At 44.2% G+C, this 18,113-nt stretch overlaps 1 protein-coding gene across 4 annotated transcripts in view; it reads left to right on the plus strand.

The window, feature by feature from the left end:
• Window positions 1-18,113, plus strand: part of arsg (arylsulfatase G) — a 200,014-nt gene that overhangs the window by 173,000 nt on the left and 8,901 nt on the right. For all 4 annotated transcript variants that reach the window (XR_013580618.1, XM_078571072.1, XM_078571073.1 and 1 more), the window contains exon 12: window positions 10,916-11,006. Coding sequence is in view for 3 of the 4 variants with exons in the window: in XM_078571072.1 (XP_078427198.1) it covers window positions 10,916-11,006 (91 nt within the window). In the remaining variant the exon portion in view is untranslated. The remainder of the gene's footprint in view (window positions 1-10,915; window positions 11,007-18,113) is intronic.

Raw genomic sequence — 18,113 nt, forward strand, 5'->3', positions numbered from 1 at the left:
AGATTGCTGACACTTTTAAAAAGATTGAAAATAGGAAAAAAAAATCCTTAACATGTCCCTCAATGTCACATGAGATGGGACATGTTCATAAATTACAGTAAAACTTTATTAAACTGTTTAAAACCCTGCATGAAACCTCATCCCGCCAGTGGATGAGGTTTCATGTTTTTTCTATTGCCCGCCGGGGCTCCTGGCCTGGCAGGTCCTTTAATTGTTTAAATGATCCTGTCATTGGCCTCAATTGGCCATCGATAGGTTGGCGGGCGCACAGCTGATTTTGCTGTGCCCCCACCCTCCTGAAAATTTAAATGGGGCGGGATGACGTCGGGGGATTCCACGTCATTTTACACATCGGCGAGTGGGCTCCGCCTCCTGCTCGCCGACGGCAAAATTCTGCCCATAGAATTATATATGTGGCTAAATAGTTGAAATGTCTTCAGGCAGATATTTCCTTTCTGAAATATTCTGAATATTTCTTAAATATAAAGTACCTTTAGCTGCAGAAAATTTCTGCACACTTTCTAAAGACATGTTGGGCATGTGTGATGTACAGCTGGTGGTGAATTTGTGTGTTTGATTTTAACTTTTAGAACTCTTGTGCATTGGCAAGGAAAGTATCAAGACTTGGCTTCCATGTTTCTACTCTAATACACCCCTTGCCACTTTCACTTCTTCTTTCTCAGGATTATCTGTTTTAAAATTTGATGAGGCAAGATGTCCCATTGTAAACTTAGCAGCTTTGATGGGTGCATAAAAGTACACATTGCTATATAAACCCACCATGAAATACATTTCAGGACTGACATTTCCAAAGTATGTATCTGCTTAATCTACCCAGCCACAAAGCTTGAGGATGTAATTTACCAGAAACATTCTTTGAGCCTTTGTACTTCTGTGAGCTCACTGTGCTTAATTCAATTTTGAAACTTCAGAAATATTTTTAAAATCCAGGATATATGGTATAATCAGAATATTGGCATATTCATAACTTTGTAGTGAGGAATTATAAAATCGTTTACAATGTAATCAGTACAGTTCGTTCAAGAGCATATAAATTATACAACCTGCCGTTATTTAGCTGGTCTATTTGATGTAATTCACTACTAACTGGTACTCTTGCCTTCTACCTAAAATAAAGTCATTAAACAAAGCAAAGCAAAAATAGTGTTTTGCCTTGCGTTGTCAGACACATCACGGAAACAGCCCCAGGTCCTATCCCATTGGTTTGTCAGGATGTTATTATTAGCATTAAGTTTTGCTTGTTTTTCTTAGGAAGTACATTGCATGTGAAGATCTTCCTCCCAGTTCTGATTATGATGATGTCTATAGCAACAGCAAATGAAATACCCTGACTTTTCACTGACATTGTCTTTGTCTGAAATTAGGTACTTTGTATACCATTAGCTGCCAGATCTTATCACAACATGTATTCATCACATCTGCAGCAAGTGCATCACAGGAATTACGCATTTCTTTAACTTAGCCATTACTAAATTTAATTAAATGCCAGTAATTCTACTGCGCAGTTGCTCACTTATTTAATTGACGATAATTAACTGGTAATATCTTCTAAGGCAGTCCCACTCTGATTCAATGTGAAATGGCTGATAATTCCAACAGTGCCATATTCAGGGCAAGTGGTGCATGAAGGATTGAGTGGATGAATTGTTTGGAAGTTTATACGCACCCTCTGATGTCTCGACTTCACCTCTGTATGCTCCCGATAAAGTCTCTCGACGTGTTCAGTGCCTCCCAAATGAGCCTTCTCTATTTTGGTTGGTCACAACCCAGGGTCTCCTTTAAGTCGACATGTATGTTGAATGCTTCAGGAATGCTTTGAGGACATCCCTAAAACTATCCCCCTGGGAATCTCCTGCCGCAACCAAGTTCTGATTAGAGCAGTTGCTTCGGGAGTCTGGTTTTGGGCATACAAGCGATATGTCCAGCCCAGTGGAGCTGGTTTTAAGTGATTAGCGCCTCAATGCTGGGCTTGGGAGAGGACAATGCTGTTGGACCGCCTTTCTTGCCAAAGGATTTGGATGATCTTGTGAAGGCAGAACTAAGGGTACTTCTCCAGTGCTTTGAGGTGCCTGCTGTAAGAAGTCCAAGTCTCCGAAGCATTTGAAGCGAAGAGATCACTGTTGCCTGGTAAACCATGACCTTAGTCTTGGGTTTGAGATCCTGGTGCTCAAATACTTTTTTCCTCTGTTGGCAGAAGACTGAGCTGGCACTTTGGAGGCGATGATAAATTTAATCATCTACATCTGCCTTTGTTGAGACAAGGCTCCAAGATACGGAAAATAGTCCACATTTTCCAGAATCTCGCTGTTGAACCTAATTGATTGGCGGGTGGGGGCGGTTGGTGGGGGTGTTTTCTTTTGGGAGCTGGTTGGAAAAGAACCTTAGTTTTCTGGATGTTTAGTGAAAGGCCCATTTTCTCACATGCTTTGGAGAAGGAATTGACAATAACATGGAGCTCAGTTTCTGAGTGTGTGCACACACAAGCATCATCTGCATTCTGATGCTCTATGACCGAGGTTGGAGTGGTTTTGGTTTTGGTTTTGGATTGAAGGTGGCATAGGTTGAACAGTTTCTCATCTGTTCTGTAGATTATCTCCATGCCTGTGGGTAATTTGCTGGAGGTGAGGTGCAGTATTGCAGTGAGGAAAATGGTGAAGTGGGTTGATGCAAAGGCACAGCCTTGTTTGACCCCAATTTTCACTGAGATAGAGTTTGTGGTGGCTCTGTTGGTGAGGATCACAACTTGCATGTCATCGTGGAGTAGGTGGAAGATGGTGACAAATTTCTGAGGGCAGCCAAATCTGAGGAGGATACTCCATAAGCCTTTGAGCTTGACAAGAGTCAAAGGCTTTTGTGAGATTGAAAAAAGCTGTGTACAGTGGTTGGTGCTGTTCCTTGAACTTTCCTTGAATTTGCCTCACAAATGTCTGTGGTGGCTCTTGATGGGCGAAAACTGCACTGGGACTCTGGGAGGAGCTCCTTAGCCACTGGCAGTAGGTGGTTGTGGAGGATCCTCAATTGGACTGGTAATGTATTGTGTGTGAGGTAGTCATTGTTGGAGAGTTTGCTGAGCAATTGGGTATGAGCAGGGTGGATTTACAATGAAGCACATTGTTCCATGGCATGGGGCCCCCAAATGACAGGGTTCGGTTTAAATTATTTTCTAATACAGTACTGTATCTATAAACAGGAACCTAGGAAATTAATAGAGGATCGAGAAAAAGATCACGGCCCATCTAGTTCTCCTTCTGGTACAACTAGACTTTAATATCCTTCTCTCGTGTTCAATTCAAACAACAGTCTGAAAGGAATTTAATATAATGTCTTAATTTTTAAACATCCAGTTTAAAGATTGCATTTCTGGCACTTTACTTGTGAGGGTCTGCTGAAGCTAATGATACTTCAGTTCATTATGGTACTTACATAAATTGCTTCACTCGGGGATTGAATAACTGGCATTGTGACCATGGGGACCGTTCTGTAAAGACCACCCCACCACCACCAACACACATGCAAACACACAGAAAGAGCCTGGTTACACAGGATCACCAGTGGGGCTATCAGAGACACATGTGGACAGTGTCAGCAGTTTCACAATGATGCCTGACTCCCTTGAACAGAGGATTACTCAGTGTAACACAATATAATGGAGGCTGGAAGAATATATCACTCACCGAGCACTGAGTATCAATCACATCTACATGGTGTAGTAACCTCATTTAAAATGAATGAATAATTCTTTTCCCGCCTCCCAACAAGGAATCAAGCAATTTAACGGCTGTGACTCGGAAACTCCACTTCAGAGATGGTTTAATGTGACATCGACCGTTTTGACAGAGATACAACAATGTTGTTTCATACCGGAACACAGAGTTAAGCCGAGAGCTTTTCAATAGGTAGATGAGACAAGGAACAGGAATGGCCTATATTTCGTCTACTCATTAAAAAAATCTTTGCAGTTCAATTGCAACATTTAAGTATTTCTTAAATGATGCAAGCGTTTTGGCTCCAAACCCCAACTATTGCTCAGTTTTTAGGTGAAGAAATTACAACACTTTGAAAAACATCATTAGCTGGAACAAAAGCAGAATTACCTGGAAAAACTCAGCAGGTCTGGCAGCATCGGTGGAGAAGAAATCAGTTAACGTTTCGAGTCTTCATGAAGGGTCATGAAGACTCGAAACGTTAACTGATTTCTTCTCCACCGATGCTGCCAGACCTGCTGAGTTTTTCCAGGTAATTCTGTTTTTGTTTTGGATTTCCAGCATCCGCAGTAGCTTTTAGCTTTTTGTTTTTATCATTAGCTGGAACTCGCTTTCGGACGAGCTGAAGCCGCGATTCTATGAGGAGTTAGGTTGCAAATCAGGCACAATTATATTGAATAGTGTCAAGCAGGCTCGAGGGCTACATGGCCTACCCCTATAAATATTTCCCATGTTCCTTCTTCCTGTTCCTTCTTACGGGCAACATTTATTGCCACCTATAGTGTTGCTTGAGATGTTGGGTCCTCTACTTGAGCTGTGCAGTCCGTGTTGAAAATGCTCCCACAGTGCTGAGATAGTACCGAGGTTAGAAGTGTCATTGCGTGACCCCGTAATGGCAATGAAAATACCATGGAGTTGGTGGGCTTGTGAAATGATTCATTCTGGTTACAACTTGTCCAGCGCTGAATTTTGACTGAATGATTAACGAATACAGAGAAACTGTAACTCTCATCGTCACTCAAGATTTGGACAGTTCACAGCATTTTTCAACAGCCCCCTGATCACAAGGTAGGCTGCCAGTGAGGATAACACTGTACCAAACAGATATAAGCTATATATGAAACCCCACAGAAGCGAATATCTCTTAACATTTTCCCCAGATCTTCAAATATAATAAGGGTTAAGTGTACAAAATATTGTGCAGAATACTGAGTTATACAATTTCAAAACATTTCTCCAACTAAAGTTCCTTACGTCTGTAGGAATATATATAGATGCATATGTAAATGCACTTTAAAAGCTGTAACCTATTAAGAAGCGGTTTCTCTTTTTAAACTGGCAGCTGCAGCTTTGCGAATATCGCACATAATATTTAGATAGCAATTTTTTTTAGATTGAGCATTATTTGTAAGGGACTATGTGTTAAATTTGGTGAATTTTATTGTTGATATGTTATTAGTTATGGCATAGCTTATATCAGTTCCCACATCGTCCTTTCCACAAACCAAAAGTAATTTCACGTTCTAAATGTCTATTCGAATGTCCGTTTCAACAGATTGAAACTGCATTTACAAGAACGCTTCAGGTGAAACTGTCCTGAAATCCCTTTGTTCTGCAAACCCTTTGGTCAACTCTGATTGAGTCCTGCAAAGTTTCTCGGAGTTAGCTGTCACCTGCCCTCGGTTTGTACCAGCGCCAAAGCGGCAACTGTTTCCCAAAAATGAATTTTGCTTTAAAATCTTCGTACCCTGCGCATTCCCCATCGGACTCATTTACTGTCAGACTCCTTAATTCACTGTTTTTGACACTTATTGTTGCTGTGTGGTAGTCTCGCCTGGTGTTGAATTAAAACTAAAAATTACACTTATAAAGCATGTTGGGGATCTCATAGTAAGAATGGCAGTATAGATGAGAAGGAACTGTATGTGTTTGTATACAGTTCAGTCATTATATATATATATGTAAAAGAAAATTTTAATCGCTTTCCACAGTGGGATCTATTACCAAGTGTTCCAGCAAATTACTTTTCAATTATACCTAGCAATGTTTCATTAATTCTACTCGTTTTATTTGATGTTCTGTAATTGGGAAGCAAAGTATGTGAGAGAAGCAAAAGGACAGGTTCAAACTAAATCCAAATGAATTGCCCTTAACATAAATGATATCCAATTTTTAGAGATTTATTTTACCTTACACTTTTAAATATATATTCAGATTGATTTATTAGTCTATCTGCACAGAATGAAAGGGGGTTAAATGAAGGAGACACAAATATGCACAGGGAATAGACTACCGTTCCGTCAATCAATATCTAATCCTATAAAATGCTCTAGTGCATCACTGCAAGTGTTATCTTACCGCTGTATCACCAGACAATACTTTCCAAAAAAAGTATTCTGCGGTTCTACCAGCCCTCCTTTTCCACCGGGCATCCTGGACCTGCAGAACTTTTGGAATATGTTGTTAAGGAGCAATTGTTCTCAGCGAGTCCAAGCAGATGGTCAGTTTTTGATGGGAATAGGCTCATTGTGCACATTATATTGCTTGTTTTGAAAAGACGGTTAATATTAATTGCCCAGGTTGATATAAAACAGACAGAAAGCGAGTCGGGGATCCAAGCCGCAGTACTGGAACAGGACTTCAGCACAGACTCGCCAAGAGTGTCCTACTGTGGTGGTAAGACTATTGCACGATTGCTGTACACAGGCATGTTTTTACAAGCGATGAAGCGCTGATCAATTTGTTTATTTTCTAGGCTTTGGCCTTGGGGTTCAGGGGTGGGGGGGGGTAGTGGGGGGCAAAAATGAAGCTGAGCACAGGGCCCCACTAACTGTAAATCCGCCACTAGTTATGAGGCATTGGAAGGAATGAAGAGGGTTTTGGAAATGTGAGTAATTGTGTGGGAAAAGGTTCTGGGGACAGTTGGGAGGTGAGGGTAATTGAAATGTGAGCAGCAGTAATAGGGAGGCAGAGTATTTGGGGAGGTTAGACATACTCTGAGGTGTAGATTGAGGTAGTTGAAGAGTTGGGAAAGAGAAATTGATGGAGCGGAAGACTCATGAAGAAATATGGTTGGCAGATGGGAAAAAATATATTTTAAATGCGTTTTCAATAGTGTAAAGAGAGGCAATTATTCTTGGTAGCACATGGGGAAGGAGATAAAGAGAGATAAATGGAGAGTCTAATTGCAGAGATGAACAGTGGACCATGGGTGTAGATGGAGGGAGAGAGAAGCTGCTGGGAAACAGCAAGCTGAGGAAGAGCAAATTGAGGTGGAGAGATGCCCTGAGTGGAATTCTCAGCTTAAAACTTTATCAGAAAATTACGTAATAAGCTATTCATATAAGAAGCTAATCCACGGACGATATACCTGGTCTGTACCATTTCCAGGAGTTTTCTCACTGGCTTGTAAATTGGCCACAAATAGTAGGGTGAGGCATCCTGACCTCTATAACAGTGTATATGGACCTCTTTGGTGGTATCTAATCCAAGCTCGTAGCCTATACATTCAAACAGGTTAAATATATTGTCCCCCCCATTCAGGGCGCCAAAGCTGGTTTTATTAGGACAACACCCCCAAGGTGGAACAAAAGTGGTTTCTGTGGGCATGGGGCAGACTCATGCCAAAGATGCACCTGTAATGCCATTTTTGCCTGCCTGCACCATCCTGGGAAAACCACCAAAATCATTACCTGAGGAATTTCAGGGCCTTGATCCTTACCTCTGTGAGCTAATTTTTTTCAAAAATATAACTTATTCATAAAAATTGTAAAAGTACATTACATAACAGTTCAAATTTGACATTACATAAAGTGCAATACAGATCAGTTTCTTTCAATAGGTGGGGTTCTTCACTATACTTGCTATCACAGGTTATATTTAGAATATACATGTATATTAATGTAATTCTCTGTTGCATACAGCCCAAGGTGTTTTACACAGGTTCCAACCCCTCAGTATACTATGGTGGGAGAGCTTTAGACAGTGGCCTTTCCCCACATTGAGCCTTTGCAGCGCCTACCCCAAGCATCAATGCATCACTCAGCATGTAGTCCTGGACCTTCAAATGTGCCAGTCTGCAACATTCACTCATCAATAGCTCTTTGCATTGCAAGACCAGCAGGTTTCAGGCAGAGCAAAGAGCATCTTTCATTGAGCTGACGGTCCTCCAGCAGCAGCAGACGTTTGTCTTGGTGTGTGTCCCTGAGCAAAGCCCATTAGAGCACAGACTCCTGTGTTACGGAGCTGCTTGGGATGACCCTTGACAAAATCCACTGCAAAGCTTTCCAGACCTGCTTTGCAAAGGCACATTCTAAAGGGAGGTGGGCAGCGTGCGATGTCACTGAGACCCGGGGTGTATAGGAAGGATCTAAAGGGGAGGGCCCTTTTCACCACCAGCCAAATTACGTCTTGTTGCTTGTTTGAAAGTCCTAGCAATGAGACGTTCTACCAGTGAGTTTGACAGTCTGCTCAGCGAACCATCTGACAGAATCAACCATCTCATTTTCCTGCAGGGGCTTGAGGACATTACATATGGACCACAGCCTGATGGACTTGTGGTCAAAGGTACTTTTCTGTGCCAACTTTTCCAGGAGGGACTTGTGATATGGCACTGTCCAGCTGAATGGAATGTTCCACGGTAAAATGGCCAGACCCATCTTTCCCTATACTGGGGACAGATAGGACCTCAGCATGATACTTGGTACAGAAAGCTTAGAAATTTACAGCACAGAAGGAGACCATTAGGTTCATCATTTCTGTGCCAGCAGAAAAAGCTATCCAGCCTCATGTTAATTGTATATTAATTGTGTTTAATTGTTTGCACGTCAATCGTATTAACTGGAGATTCACTTGTTCACTTAAAATAGACCCAGACTAAAACTTTGGTTCATGGTGTTTGCTTACTGAGGGTCTACACACAGCTTGATGCAATCACACAAAAAGGTGACCATCAGGATGAGGGTGAAGTTAGATACAATTTTTCTCCCCTTATCTAGAGATTTGTACACATGTCCCTGCAGACACATTCCATTTTTGATCTCCAGAAGATGGCACAGGTGACCACCACGCCACAGGAGTGAGGTATAAGGCTGACTTGCACCACATAGTGCACCACGTAGAGCAACACTGAGAGTGCCTCGCACCCGATGATCTGGCTCTTAGAAGGAGCATGGGTGCCATAAGCCCAGTTTCTGTTTTATCTTGGCCTTCCAATTTTTGGTGCACACTCCAACCCCTCTAAACTATATACCCAGCACCTTCAGGTAATCTGACCTGTTGGTGAAGGGGGAAAAGGATATCGGACCAGTTCCCAAAGAACATCTTGCTTTGATTACTTTGGCTCGTGAGGCTCCTGAGCCACTTGGGCTCCCCAAAACATCTACCCCAAATCTCAGTGTGGCTTCAGAACTGGAAGATCTACGGCTGACATGATCTTCTCAGTTCAGCAGCTGCAAGAGAAATGCCATGAACAAAGGAGACCACTACACATTGTGACTCCAACTGTCTCCACAGGAACCAAAGTGAAAAGAACCTCATTTTGAATTCATATGGTGAAAATGCTTTGCCCAGTGTTTGGTTAAGTCTATGGGTTGCTGTTGCCTTAATGGAGATTTGTTTGGGAATTTGTTAAAAGTTCTGATAGTAGTCATTTGAAGCCATGTTTTAACCTGTGTAAATTAATAAAATGTTTCATTTAGTTTAATGTAAAACCTCGAGAACTGGTGGTCTGATTCCTGGATTTAGAGTTGCATCTCAAACATAACACTTAAAATTATAGGTTATGATAGTTGTTTAAAGCTTCCCTGAGATTTTTAAATAACTCAACTATACCAACAGCATCGGTCATAACAATTGGCCAGTTGGTTCCTGTGAAATGCCATGAACAAAGGAGACCATTAGACATTGCCTTTGTCAATCTCACCAAGACAATATGAGCAGAAGTGGTCTATTTAAGCTGCAGGAGAAAAGTGGCTGCCTGTGAAGCTGCTTAATGTGATCTCCTCTTTCCATGACAACATAATGGGTAAGGTCAGCTATGAAGGGGCAACATCGGAATCCTTTGAGATCTGCAGTGGGATCAAACAGGGTTGTGTTCTGGCACCAACACTCTTTGGCATATTCTTCTCTTTGCTGCTGTTGTATGGCTCCAGGTCATCTACAGAAGTTGTCTGCTTACATACCAGAACTGACAGAAAGCTGTTCACCTGAGATCCAGGTCAAAGGTGCACCAAGTCCTCATCAGAGATTTACATCTACGCTGACGGTGGCACATAGCATTCTTCGGCAGAATATGGACAGACTCTCTAATGCCTGTAAACGTCTTGTTTGACTATCAACAGCAGGAAGACAAATAACATGGTTCAAGATGTTGCCATACTGCCATCTATCAGCATTGATAATGTGATGCTGGAGATTGTTAATAGTTTCAAATAGGCTCCACAATCACCAGCAATCTGACACTTGATACTGAGATCAACTCACACATTGCAAAAGCTGCAGTTGCTATGTCCAAGCTGAGTAAGAGAGTGTGGAACAACCTGACTGAGAACACCAAACTGTGAGTCCACCAATCCTGCATTCTCAGTGCACTCCTCTACAGTGGTGAGATCTGGACAACATATGCTTTATAGGAGAAAAGGCTGAACAGTTTCCACCTTTGCTGACTCTCATATCTTTAGCATCTCTTGGCAGGACAAGGTCAACAACACAGAAGCCCTGGAGCATGCTAATTCCATCAGCATACACTCGTTGCTAAGCCAGCGACATCTGTACTAGCTCATTCATTGGATGGATGTTAGCTGTACACGGGCAGGATGAGGTTTCCAACAGCAATTAAAAACTAAATAAAATTTTTAAAATTTCATTAATAACATGTTCCTGCTCATGTGACCTTAATTAGGCTTTAATCAGTCCGCCAGGGTGAAATCACAGTGGTGGCCTGATCGCGGGGGGCGGTCAGCTTCCCAACCGCTCCCGCTTGCCCCCACTGAGCCCGTCTGACGAGGGCAAAATTCTGCCTAGGAATTCTTGAATCAGTAAATGCATTGAATCAATATTTACTGCAGTTTTTCTTTTGTTTAACCTAGTGCTGTAAATGGTAGCTGGAGCAAGCCACTATATCTAATTTTTAATTTAGAAGTAGAAATGGGTAATATATAAACATCTCCTGATTCTTAATTATATTCTAGGCTCTGTTCCATCCAAACAGTGGAGCAGCTGGACAATTTGGAGATTTGAAGACAATACGTCTAAAGCAGTTCAAAGCTTTCTACCTCACAGGTAAAGAGAATAACCCTACATGTTAAGCAAATGCAACTTTTTATTTTAGTTATGTATCTCAGGATTCATTTTAGATGGCTATAATGAATTAAACATCATTAATGATAATGCAGTAGTACATGCAGCAGACAGGTATGCTGATTGATGTGCAAAGTTCTGGCAGAGCTTTGAGAGAAGTAACAATCTTTTAACATGTTCTAATTTGTTCTTTACATACTGTCTCATACAGCCATAGAAAAGTTGTGGCACATTCAGCCCATCGTGTCTGCACCAGCCAAAAGAAAGAAAAAAAACTAGCTGCTCATTTTAATCCCACTTTCCAGGTTACAGCGTTGCAGATGCCGATCCGGGTACCTTTTTAAATGAGTTGAGCATTTCAGCCTCAACCACCAATTCAGGCAATGAATTCCAGACACCCACCACCCTCTGGGTGAAAATGTTTTTCCTCATATCCCCTCTAATCCTTCTACTAATCACTTTAAATCTGTGTCCCCTGGTAATTCACCTCTCAGCTAGGGGAAACAGGTCTTCTTGTCTACCCTATCTAGGCCCATCATAATTTTATACACCTCAATTAGGTCACCCCTCAGCCTCCTCTGTTCTGAGGAAAACAACTGTAGCCTTTCCAATCTTTCCTCATTGCTGCAATTTTCTTGTAAATCTCTGTACTCTCTCCAGAGCAATTATGTCCTTCCTGTAATGTGACCAAAACTGCACAAAATTCCAGCTGTGGCCTAACCAGCAATTTATACAGTTCCAGCATTACATCCCTGCTTTTGTATTCAATACCTCACCAAATAACGGAAAGCATTCCATAGGCTTTATTCACCACCTTATCCACCTGTCCTGCCACCTTCAAGGAGCTGGGGTCATGCACTCCAAAGTCACTCACTTCATCAACCCCTCTCCATATCCTCTCGTTTATTGAGTATTTCCTTGCTTTTTTTGCCCCCTCCCCCAAATGCATTACCTCTCACTTTTCCGGATTGAATTCCATTTGCCTTCCTTTCCACCCACTCAACCAAACCATTGATATCATTCTGGAGACAACAGCTATCCTCTTTACTCTCAACTACACGGCCAATTTTTGTGTCATCTGCAAATTCCCCGATCATGCCTCCCACATTTAAATCCAAATCATTAATCTATACAACAAACTGCAAGGGCCCAACACTGAGCCCTGTGGAACACCACTGGTAACCACTTTCCATTCACAAAAACATCCATCGACCATTAAACTTTGTTTCCTGTTGCTGAGCCAATTTTGGATTCAACTCGCCACCTTCCCCTGTATCCCATGGGATCTCATTTTTCTGACCAGTCTGCCACGTGGGACCATGTCAAATGCCTTAGTAAAATCCATGTAAACAACATCCACTGCACTACCCTCATCAAAACGTCTTGTTACTTCCTCAAAAAATTCTATTACGTTAATAAGACATGGTCTTCCCCTAATAAAACCATGCTGACTATCCCTGATCAATCCGTGCCTTTCTAAGTGACAGTTTATCCTGTCTCTCAGAATTGATACCAATAACTGAAGTTATTGAACTTCACCACTGAAGTCAGACCGACCGGCCTATAATTTTCTGGCCTATCCCTTGCACCCTTTTTAAATAATGGTACAATGTTAATGGACCTCCAATCCTCTGGTATCTTACCTGCATCTGGTGAGGATTGGAAAATGATCCTCAGAGCATCCGCTATTTCCTCCCTTAATTTGGCAGTACCACCCTTTTTCTTTATGGGGACATGTCTACACTATGCCTGTTGAATTTCGTTTTTGAATACCTCCCACTGATCTGACACTGTTTTCCCTTCTAGTAGCTGTATCCAGTCCACTCTCACCAGTTCACCTCTCAGCTTTGTAAAATTTGTCTATTTTTGTCCTTTTCCATAATGATGCTAAATCTAGCTATATTATGGTCACTATCTCCAAAATGGTCCCCCACTGCTACTTCATCCACTTTCCCAGCTTCATTTCCTAAGACTAAGGGCAGAATCACCCCAGATTTGCACTAACTGCGGTAGCAGGCGGGTAAAACGACATTTTACCCGCTGGCCACAATGGTGGCTTTTCACGCTGTATTGTCCCAAACCTGCTACATTAATTGTGCATTCCTGGGTAATACGCCGTTTCCATGGCGGGCGGACTCTCATTCGCCTGCCACGCCATCACCTCACTGCTTCATCATGCTGGGCACCATATTTAAAGTCCATCCGCGTGCACACCTCTCTGTGCTTCCAACCCACGACTGCTGCAAAGAGGACATGGCCCTGAAAGACAAAAAGACTGCAGCCCCCGGGTTCAATGACAGGTTCCTCGCGCACCTTTTGGATGCAGTGGAGACTCGCCATGATGTCCTCTACCCCCACTCTGGCCGTTGGATGAGCAGCAACTTCACTAATCCGGCTTGAGAGGCGGTGGCAGTGTTAGTCAGCACCACTGCGCTTAAAAAGAGGACAGCCACCCAGTGCTGCAAGAGATGAATGATCTCCTCCATTCCACCAGGGTAAGTCACTCTTCTCATCACTCTCAACTACACACTCTCAAACCCATTGCACATCCACAGGGCCCTCACTCATTGCTGATTCAAGGGACATAATCATTCACTCTCTCGCACACACCTTCATTGTCCTCACCCCCTCCATGGGACCACTCACCACCCACACATATCAGACATACTTATCATCTGGGCTGGCAGGCGTCCTGCTTACACTTTCTCCATCTCTATTCATGCAGGACAAGCTGGCACACAACAAGAGAGAGAGGTCGCAAACCGGCGGAGGAATGCCTGAAATCAAGCTCCTCACAGACTTTGGAAACAGCCATCCAGCAGGCTGGTGAGAATCTGGACCGTTTCTGTGCTGACGGTGAGGTCAGCAGTGCTCAACCAGCTGAAGATCCAGCAGTGCAACATCCATCAGACAACCATGCTGTGACTGATGTGTCCTGTTTCACAGGCCACCGCCATGCACTAAGTATCTCCCTATGCTTCCGCAGGCACATCTGGGAAATAGCTGACTGAGTCCAGGGCCCATGGCCTCCAATCAAGCCCCGAAGAAACCTCTGAAGAGGAATCTGAAGGCACCCTCCTTGAAGCTGCATCACAGCACTCACCCACACCCTCTGCTAACGCAGAGATACACATCTCAGTGGGACCTAGCTTTACAGTAGCCCCGGGATCACAATCTGGTGAGCAAACTGCACTGTCTGATTCGCAACAGGCGGCGGCAGCATGGACTTCCCTGGTGTCCACCATTCAGAGGACTGCTGCAGGCCAGAAATCCACTGAGTCCGAGTCAGATGATGAGCCTCTAAACTCGGTCATGTCACAGTTGCTGGAGCTGCAAAGGCAAGCTTGGGAACTTCAGGAAGGGATGTCTGCTGCACTCCTTAGATTGCAAGGCACGATGGAGGAGTCCATCCGCCTTCAGGCTGAGGTGATAGCACCAGCATGCTAATGCATCAAGGTCAACACTGGTAGGATGGTGGGTGCTATGGAGACCTTGGTCCTGGAATTCACTCCTACACTACTACGCAGCCTCAACTCCATCGTTGACCCCATAGTTGGCCTCCAACAGTGTGCATGCAAGCTGGATGCGGGACAGCTCAATCTCACTCCAGCTACCTCTTCTCAAGGAGTCAGCCACGGGCCCTTGGGCACCCATAGAGAGGAGGATCGGCAGGTGTACTCCCCCGGGGCCATCCATCCATGAGAATCCAGGAGTGTCCGGCCCATCTGAATCTCCTCTTCCTGCGACCTCAGCAGCTCCAGCTCCACATGCCGTGGAGGGTGCCAGGCCCTCTAGGTCTAGGCTCTCCAGAGTACTCCAGCAAAGATCATCACAGACAGGGCGTAGCAATCAGCAGGCTGCTTCCACCTCCTCTGTGGATGTCCGGGGATCACCAAGACGTAGCGGCAGGGTTAGGAAAGTTAAGAAGAATTAGTTGCACAGCCTGGGTACACGTGTTAATCAATTGTACATACTCTTCACTATTGTCAATAAACTCCCAAGAATGTCTCCCTGCCTATGGCTCCTTGTTCTGATGAGCAGTGTTCATGTCACTCAGATGTGAAACCTTTCTGTACAAGATAAACACAGATGTCTCAGTCCTGGGCCTCTTCCCTGTGCTTTGTGCGGCCTTCAGACCAAAGTGATGGTCCAGCCTCACAATTCCTGGACACATACTGATGCCTGCACCTTGACAGTGCTTGCCATTGCTGCCAGAATGTTGTGGGCAGGCATCACAGAATACTCAGCACCTTTAAGGTGGGGCTGGTCCCCATCTCTTCAACAACTGTGACCAGTGACGCTGTGCTCCTGAAGGGGTCAGGTGCTGAAGGCAGACAAAGGATCAGATGCTTTTAAAGTTTCATGGCTGAGTCTTTATGATATGACCCTGACCACAGAGCATAAGCAAGCTGCCCTTGGTCAGACAGGAGTCAGATATTCTCAGAGGCTATGTGAAGATCTATGGAGTGTCCTTACTGCATGTCATTGTCATGAAGCTATGAAATTATTTTTTTTAATAGAGGTTTAGTCTGTGGGTGTGTCTGTGTGTGTTTTAATTGGATTGAAGCAAGCTAGTCTGGGTGTTTTGATGTATAGTAGTTTTGAGAGGTAAACACAGAGGTAGAGGACATTTGCATTTTGTTGAATAGAGCATTCAAAGACTGGGGGTGAAATCTTGCACCTAGCTATGAGATACCAATCAATGCTTATATTACTAATAAAATTGGTACTATGAAAAGGGTTTTATTGTTAGAAGAGGTGGAGTTCAAAGGGCCTGATGATACAATAAGAATTTACATTCAAAGGAGGATGCTGGGTATAACAGAAGAGTGGTTTTGTGTGTGCAGAGCAGAGGCATGTAAGGTCAAAGCCTGTAAGCCTACAACTGTCTGCAAAGGAACCAAAGTGAAAGGAATTCATTTTGAATTTGTAAGATGAAAATGCTTTGCCTGGTGTCTGCTTGAAGTCTATGGGTTGTTGTTGCCTTAGTGGAGGTTAGTTTGGGAATTTATTAAAAAGTTATAATAGTAGTAATTTGTAGTCATGTGTATATGTTTAACTTGTGTAAATTAATAAATGCCTCATGTAGCTTGATATAAAAACCTCTCGCGAACTGGAGGTCTTATTCCTGAATTTAGAACTGCATCTCAACATACCACTTGAAAATATAGGTTATGACAGTTGTTTAAAGTTTCCCTGTGGGATTTTAAATAACTTAGCTTTTAACAACTGCTGTGTCATAACAGTCATCATCATCCTTCTATATTTGAGCAACTATTAGAGCCTCCACTGCGTCTCCATGACAAGAGCATAGAGGGCATTTGCGTTGCCATAAGCCAGACCGGAGTCAAACATTCATAGATGCAATGTGAGGATCTATGGTGTCTCTTCACTGCATGTCGCCATCATCCTCCACAAATTAAGCAGCTATTTGGGCTTCCTGAGCGCGCCTGCCTTGTCTGGCCAGTGCGAGGGCGCCATCATCGTTTTCGAGGACCTCCACACCTTCATTCCCGAGTGTCCTCCTCATTGGAGGAGAGCTCCACTCCACCATCTCCTCCTCAGCCAGCTTCTCGCCCCATTGCAGTGCTAGATTGTTAAGGGCGCAGCAGGTGGCGACGATGTATGATACCCTTTGTGGACTATATTGAAGGGCTCCACCAGAACGGCCCAGGCACTGGAACCTAATTTTCAGCATCCGAATGGTCTGCCCCACCAAGTTGCAAGTTGCAGCTTGAACCTTCGTTCTGCTGTAGTTTGAGGTTGCCGCACGGGTGTCATCAGCCACGAACTCTGCTCCTTGTCCCCGAGGAGCTATCCCTGCAGCTTCTATGGATCCTGGAAGACTTCAGGGATCTGTGACCGATTGAAAATATAGGAGTCGTGCACATTCCCTGGAAACCATGCACAGACCTGCAGGATACGGTTGTAGTAGTCGCACACCAGCTGCACATTCAGCCAATGGAAACCCTTGCGGTTGACATAGTTGGCTGTGTTGTGAAGGAGATCTGAGCGAGTGCAGTCGATGGCACCCTGCATCTGTGGGAAACCTTAGATCTGTGCAAATCCAATTGCTCTTGCATCCTGGCTATCCTGGTCCCAGGAGAAATGCACAAAGTTGTGTGCCCTCGCGGAGGTGACATCCGTGAACTCATGGATGAATTTTTGAGTGGAGGCGTCTGATATCCCACAAAGGTCACCTGTAGAGCCCTGAAATGAGCCACTGGCGTAGATATTGAGCGCTGCAGTCACATTCATGGCCACTGGCAGCAGATGCCCTCCTTGTCCCCATGGCACCAAATCCTGCAGTAGCTGGCAGATGTGACCAGCCAGTTCCCTAGACATGCGCAGTCTTTGGCGACCGTCCTCAGTCATCTGTAGGAAGGAAAGATGGTGTCTATAGACCTTAGCTAGGCACCGATCAGCAACAGCCTGCTGTGGCTCTTTGGCAGTGTATGTGGGAGCCCCAGCCACCGTTTCTTCCAGAAGGTGCTACTCCCAGCTCTGCGCCGCCAGGCACCTCAGTCGCTCTCTTTTCCATTGCCTTCGCTCTCTAAAAGCCACAAGACAGACAACTAGGTCACCAGGCTCCATGATGGTGATGTACTCCTTCTGCAGGATGAAAGAGAGAGACCTGTGGGTTAGCATGGGTGCACTAACAACCTCCCCTAGTTAAGTCTGAAGGCCCCTTAACGCATCCCAGAGAGTGCTAGCCACCATGTGGCTGGCCAGAGATTAGTGCACTGCATGGCTGCCCAAAACCCCATCCACCTCCGCCCCACTGCACCTGAATGATTGACGGCAGCTTTGCCCATTTGGTGTGCTCTCAGCTCAGGCGCAGGCATTCTCCTAACCAATGCTGCAAGGCTGCAGCTTGAATCATGAGGGAGACTGATCCAAACTGGGATGATGACATTGCAAGTGGCTATGAGTGCCTCCACCAGTGACTGCTCCATGGCCAACTTTAGCAAGGAGATTGTACAAGGTGTCCAGTCGTCCAACTGTTCTGCAGTCCACTAAAACGCTTATTAGTTTGCAATCTGTGCCTGAGGAGTGAAAAGCTCTGGAGCACTTGGTGCACTTTGATGC

This window comes from Cetorhinus maximus, chromosome 24 (genome assembly GCF_964194155.1).
Source record: "Cetorhinus maximus chromosome 24, sCetMax3.hap1.1, whole genome shotgun sequence".
Taxonomy (NCBI): domain Eukaryota; kingdom Metazoa; phylum Chordata; class Chondrichthyes; order Lamniformes; family Cetorhinidae; genus Cetorhinus; species Cetorhinus maximus.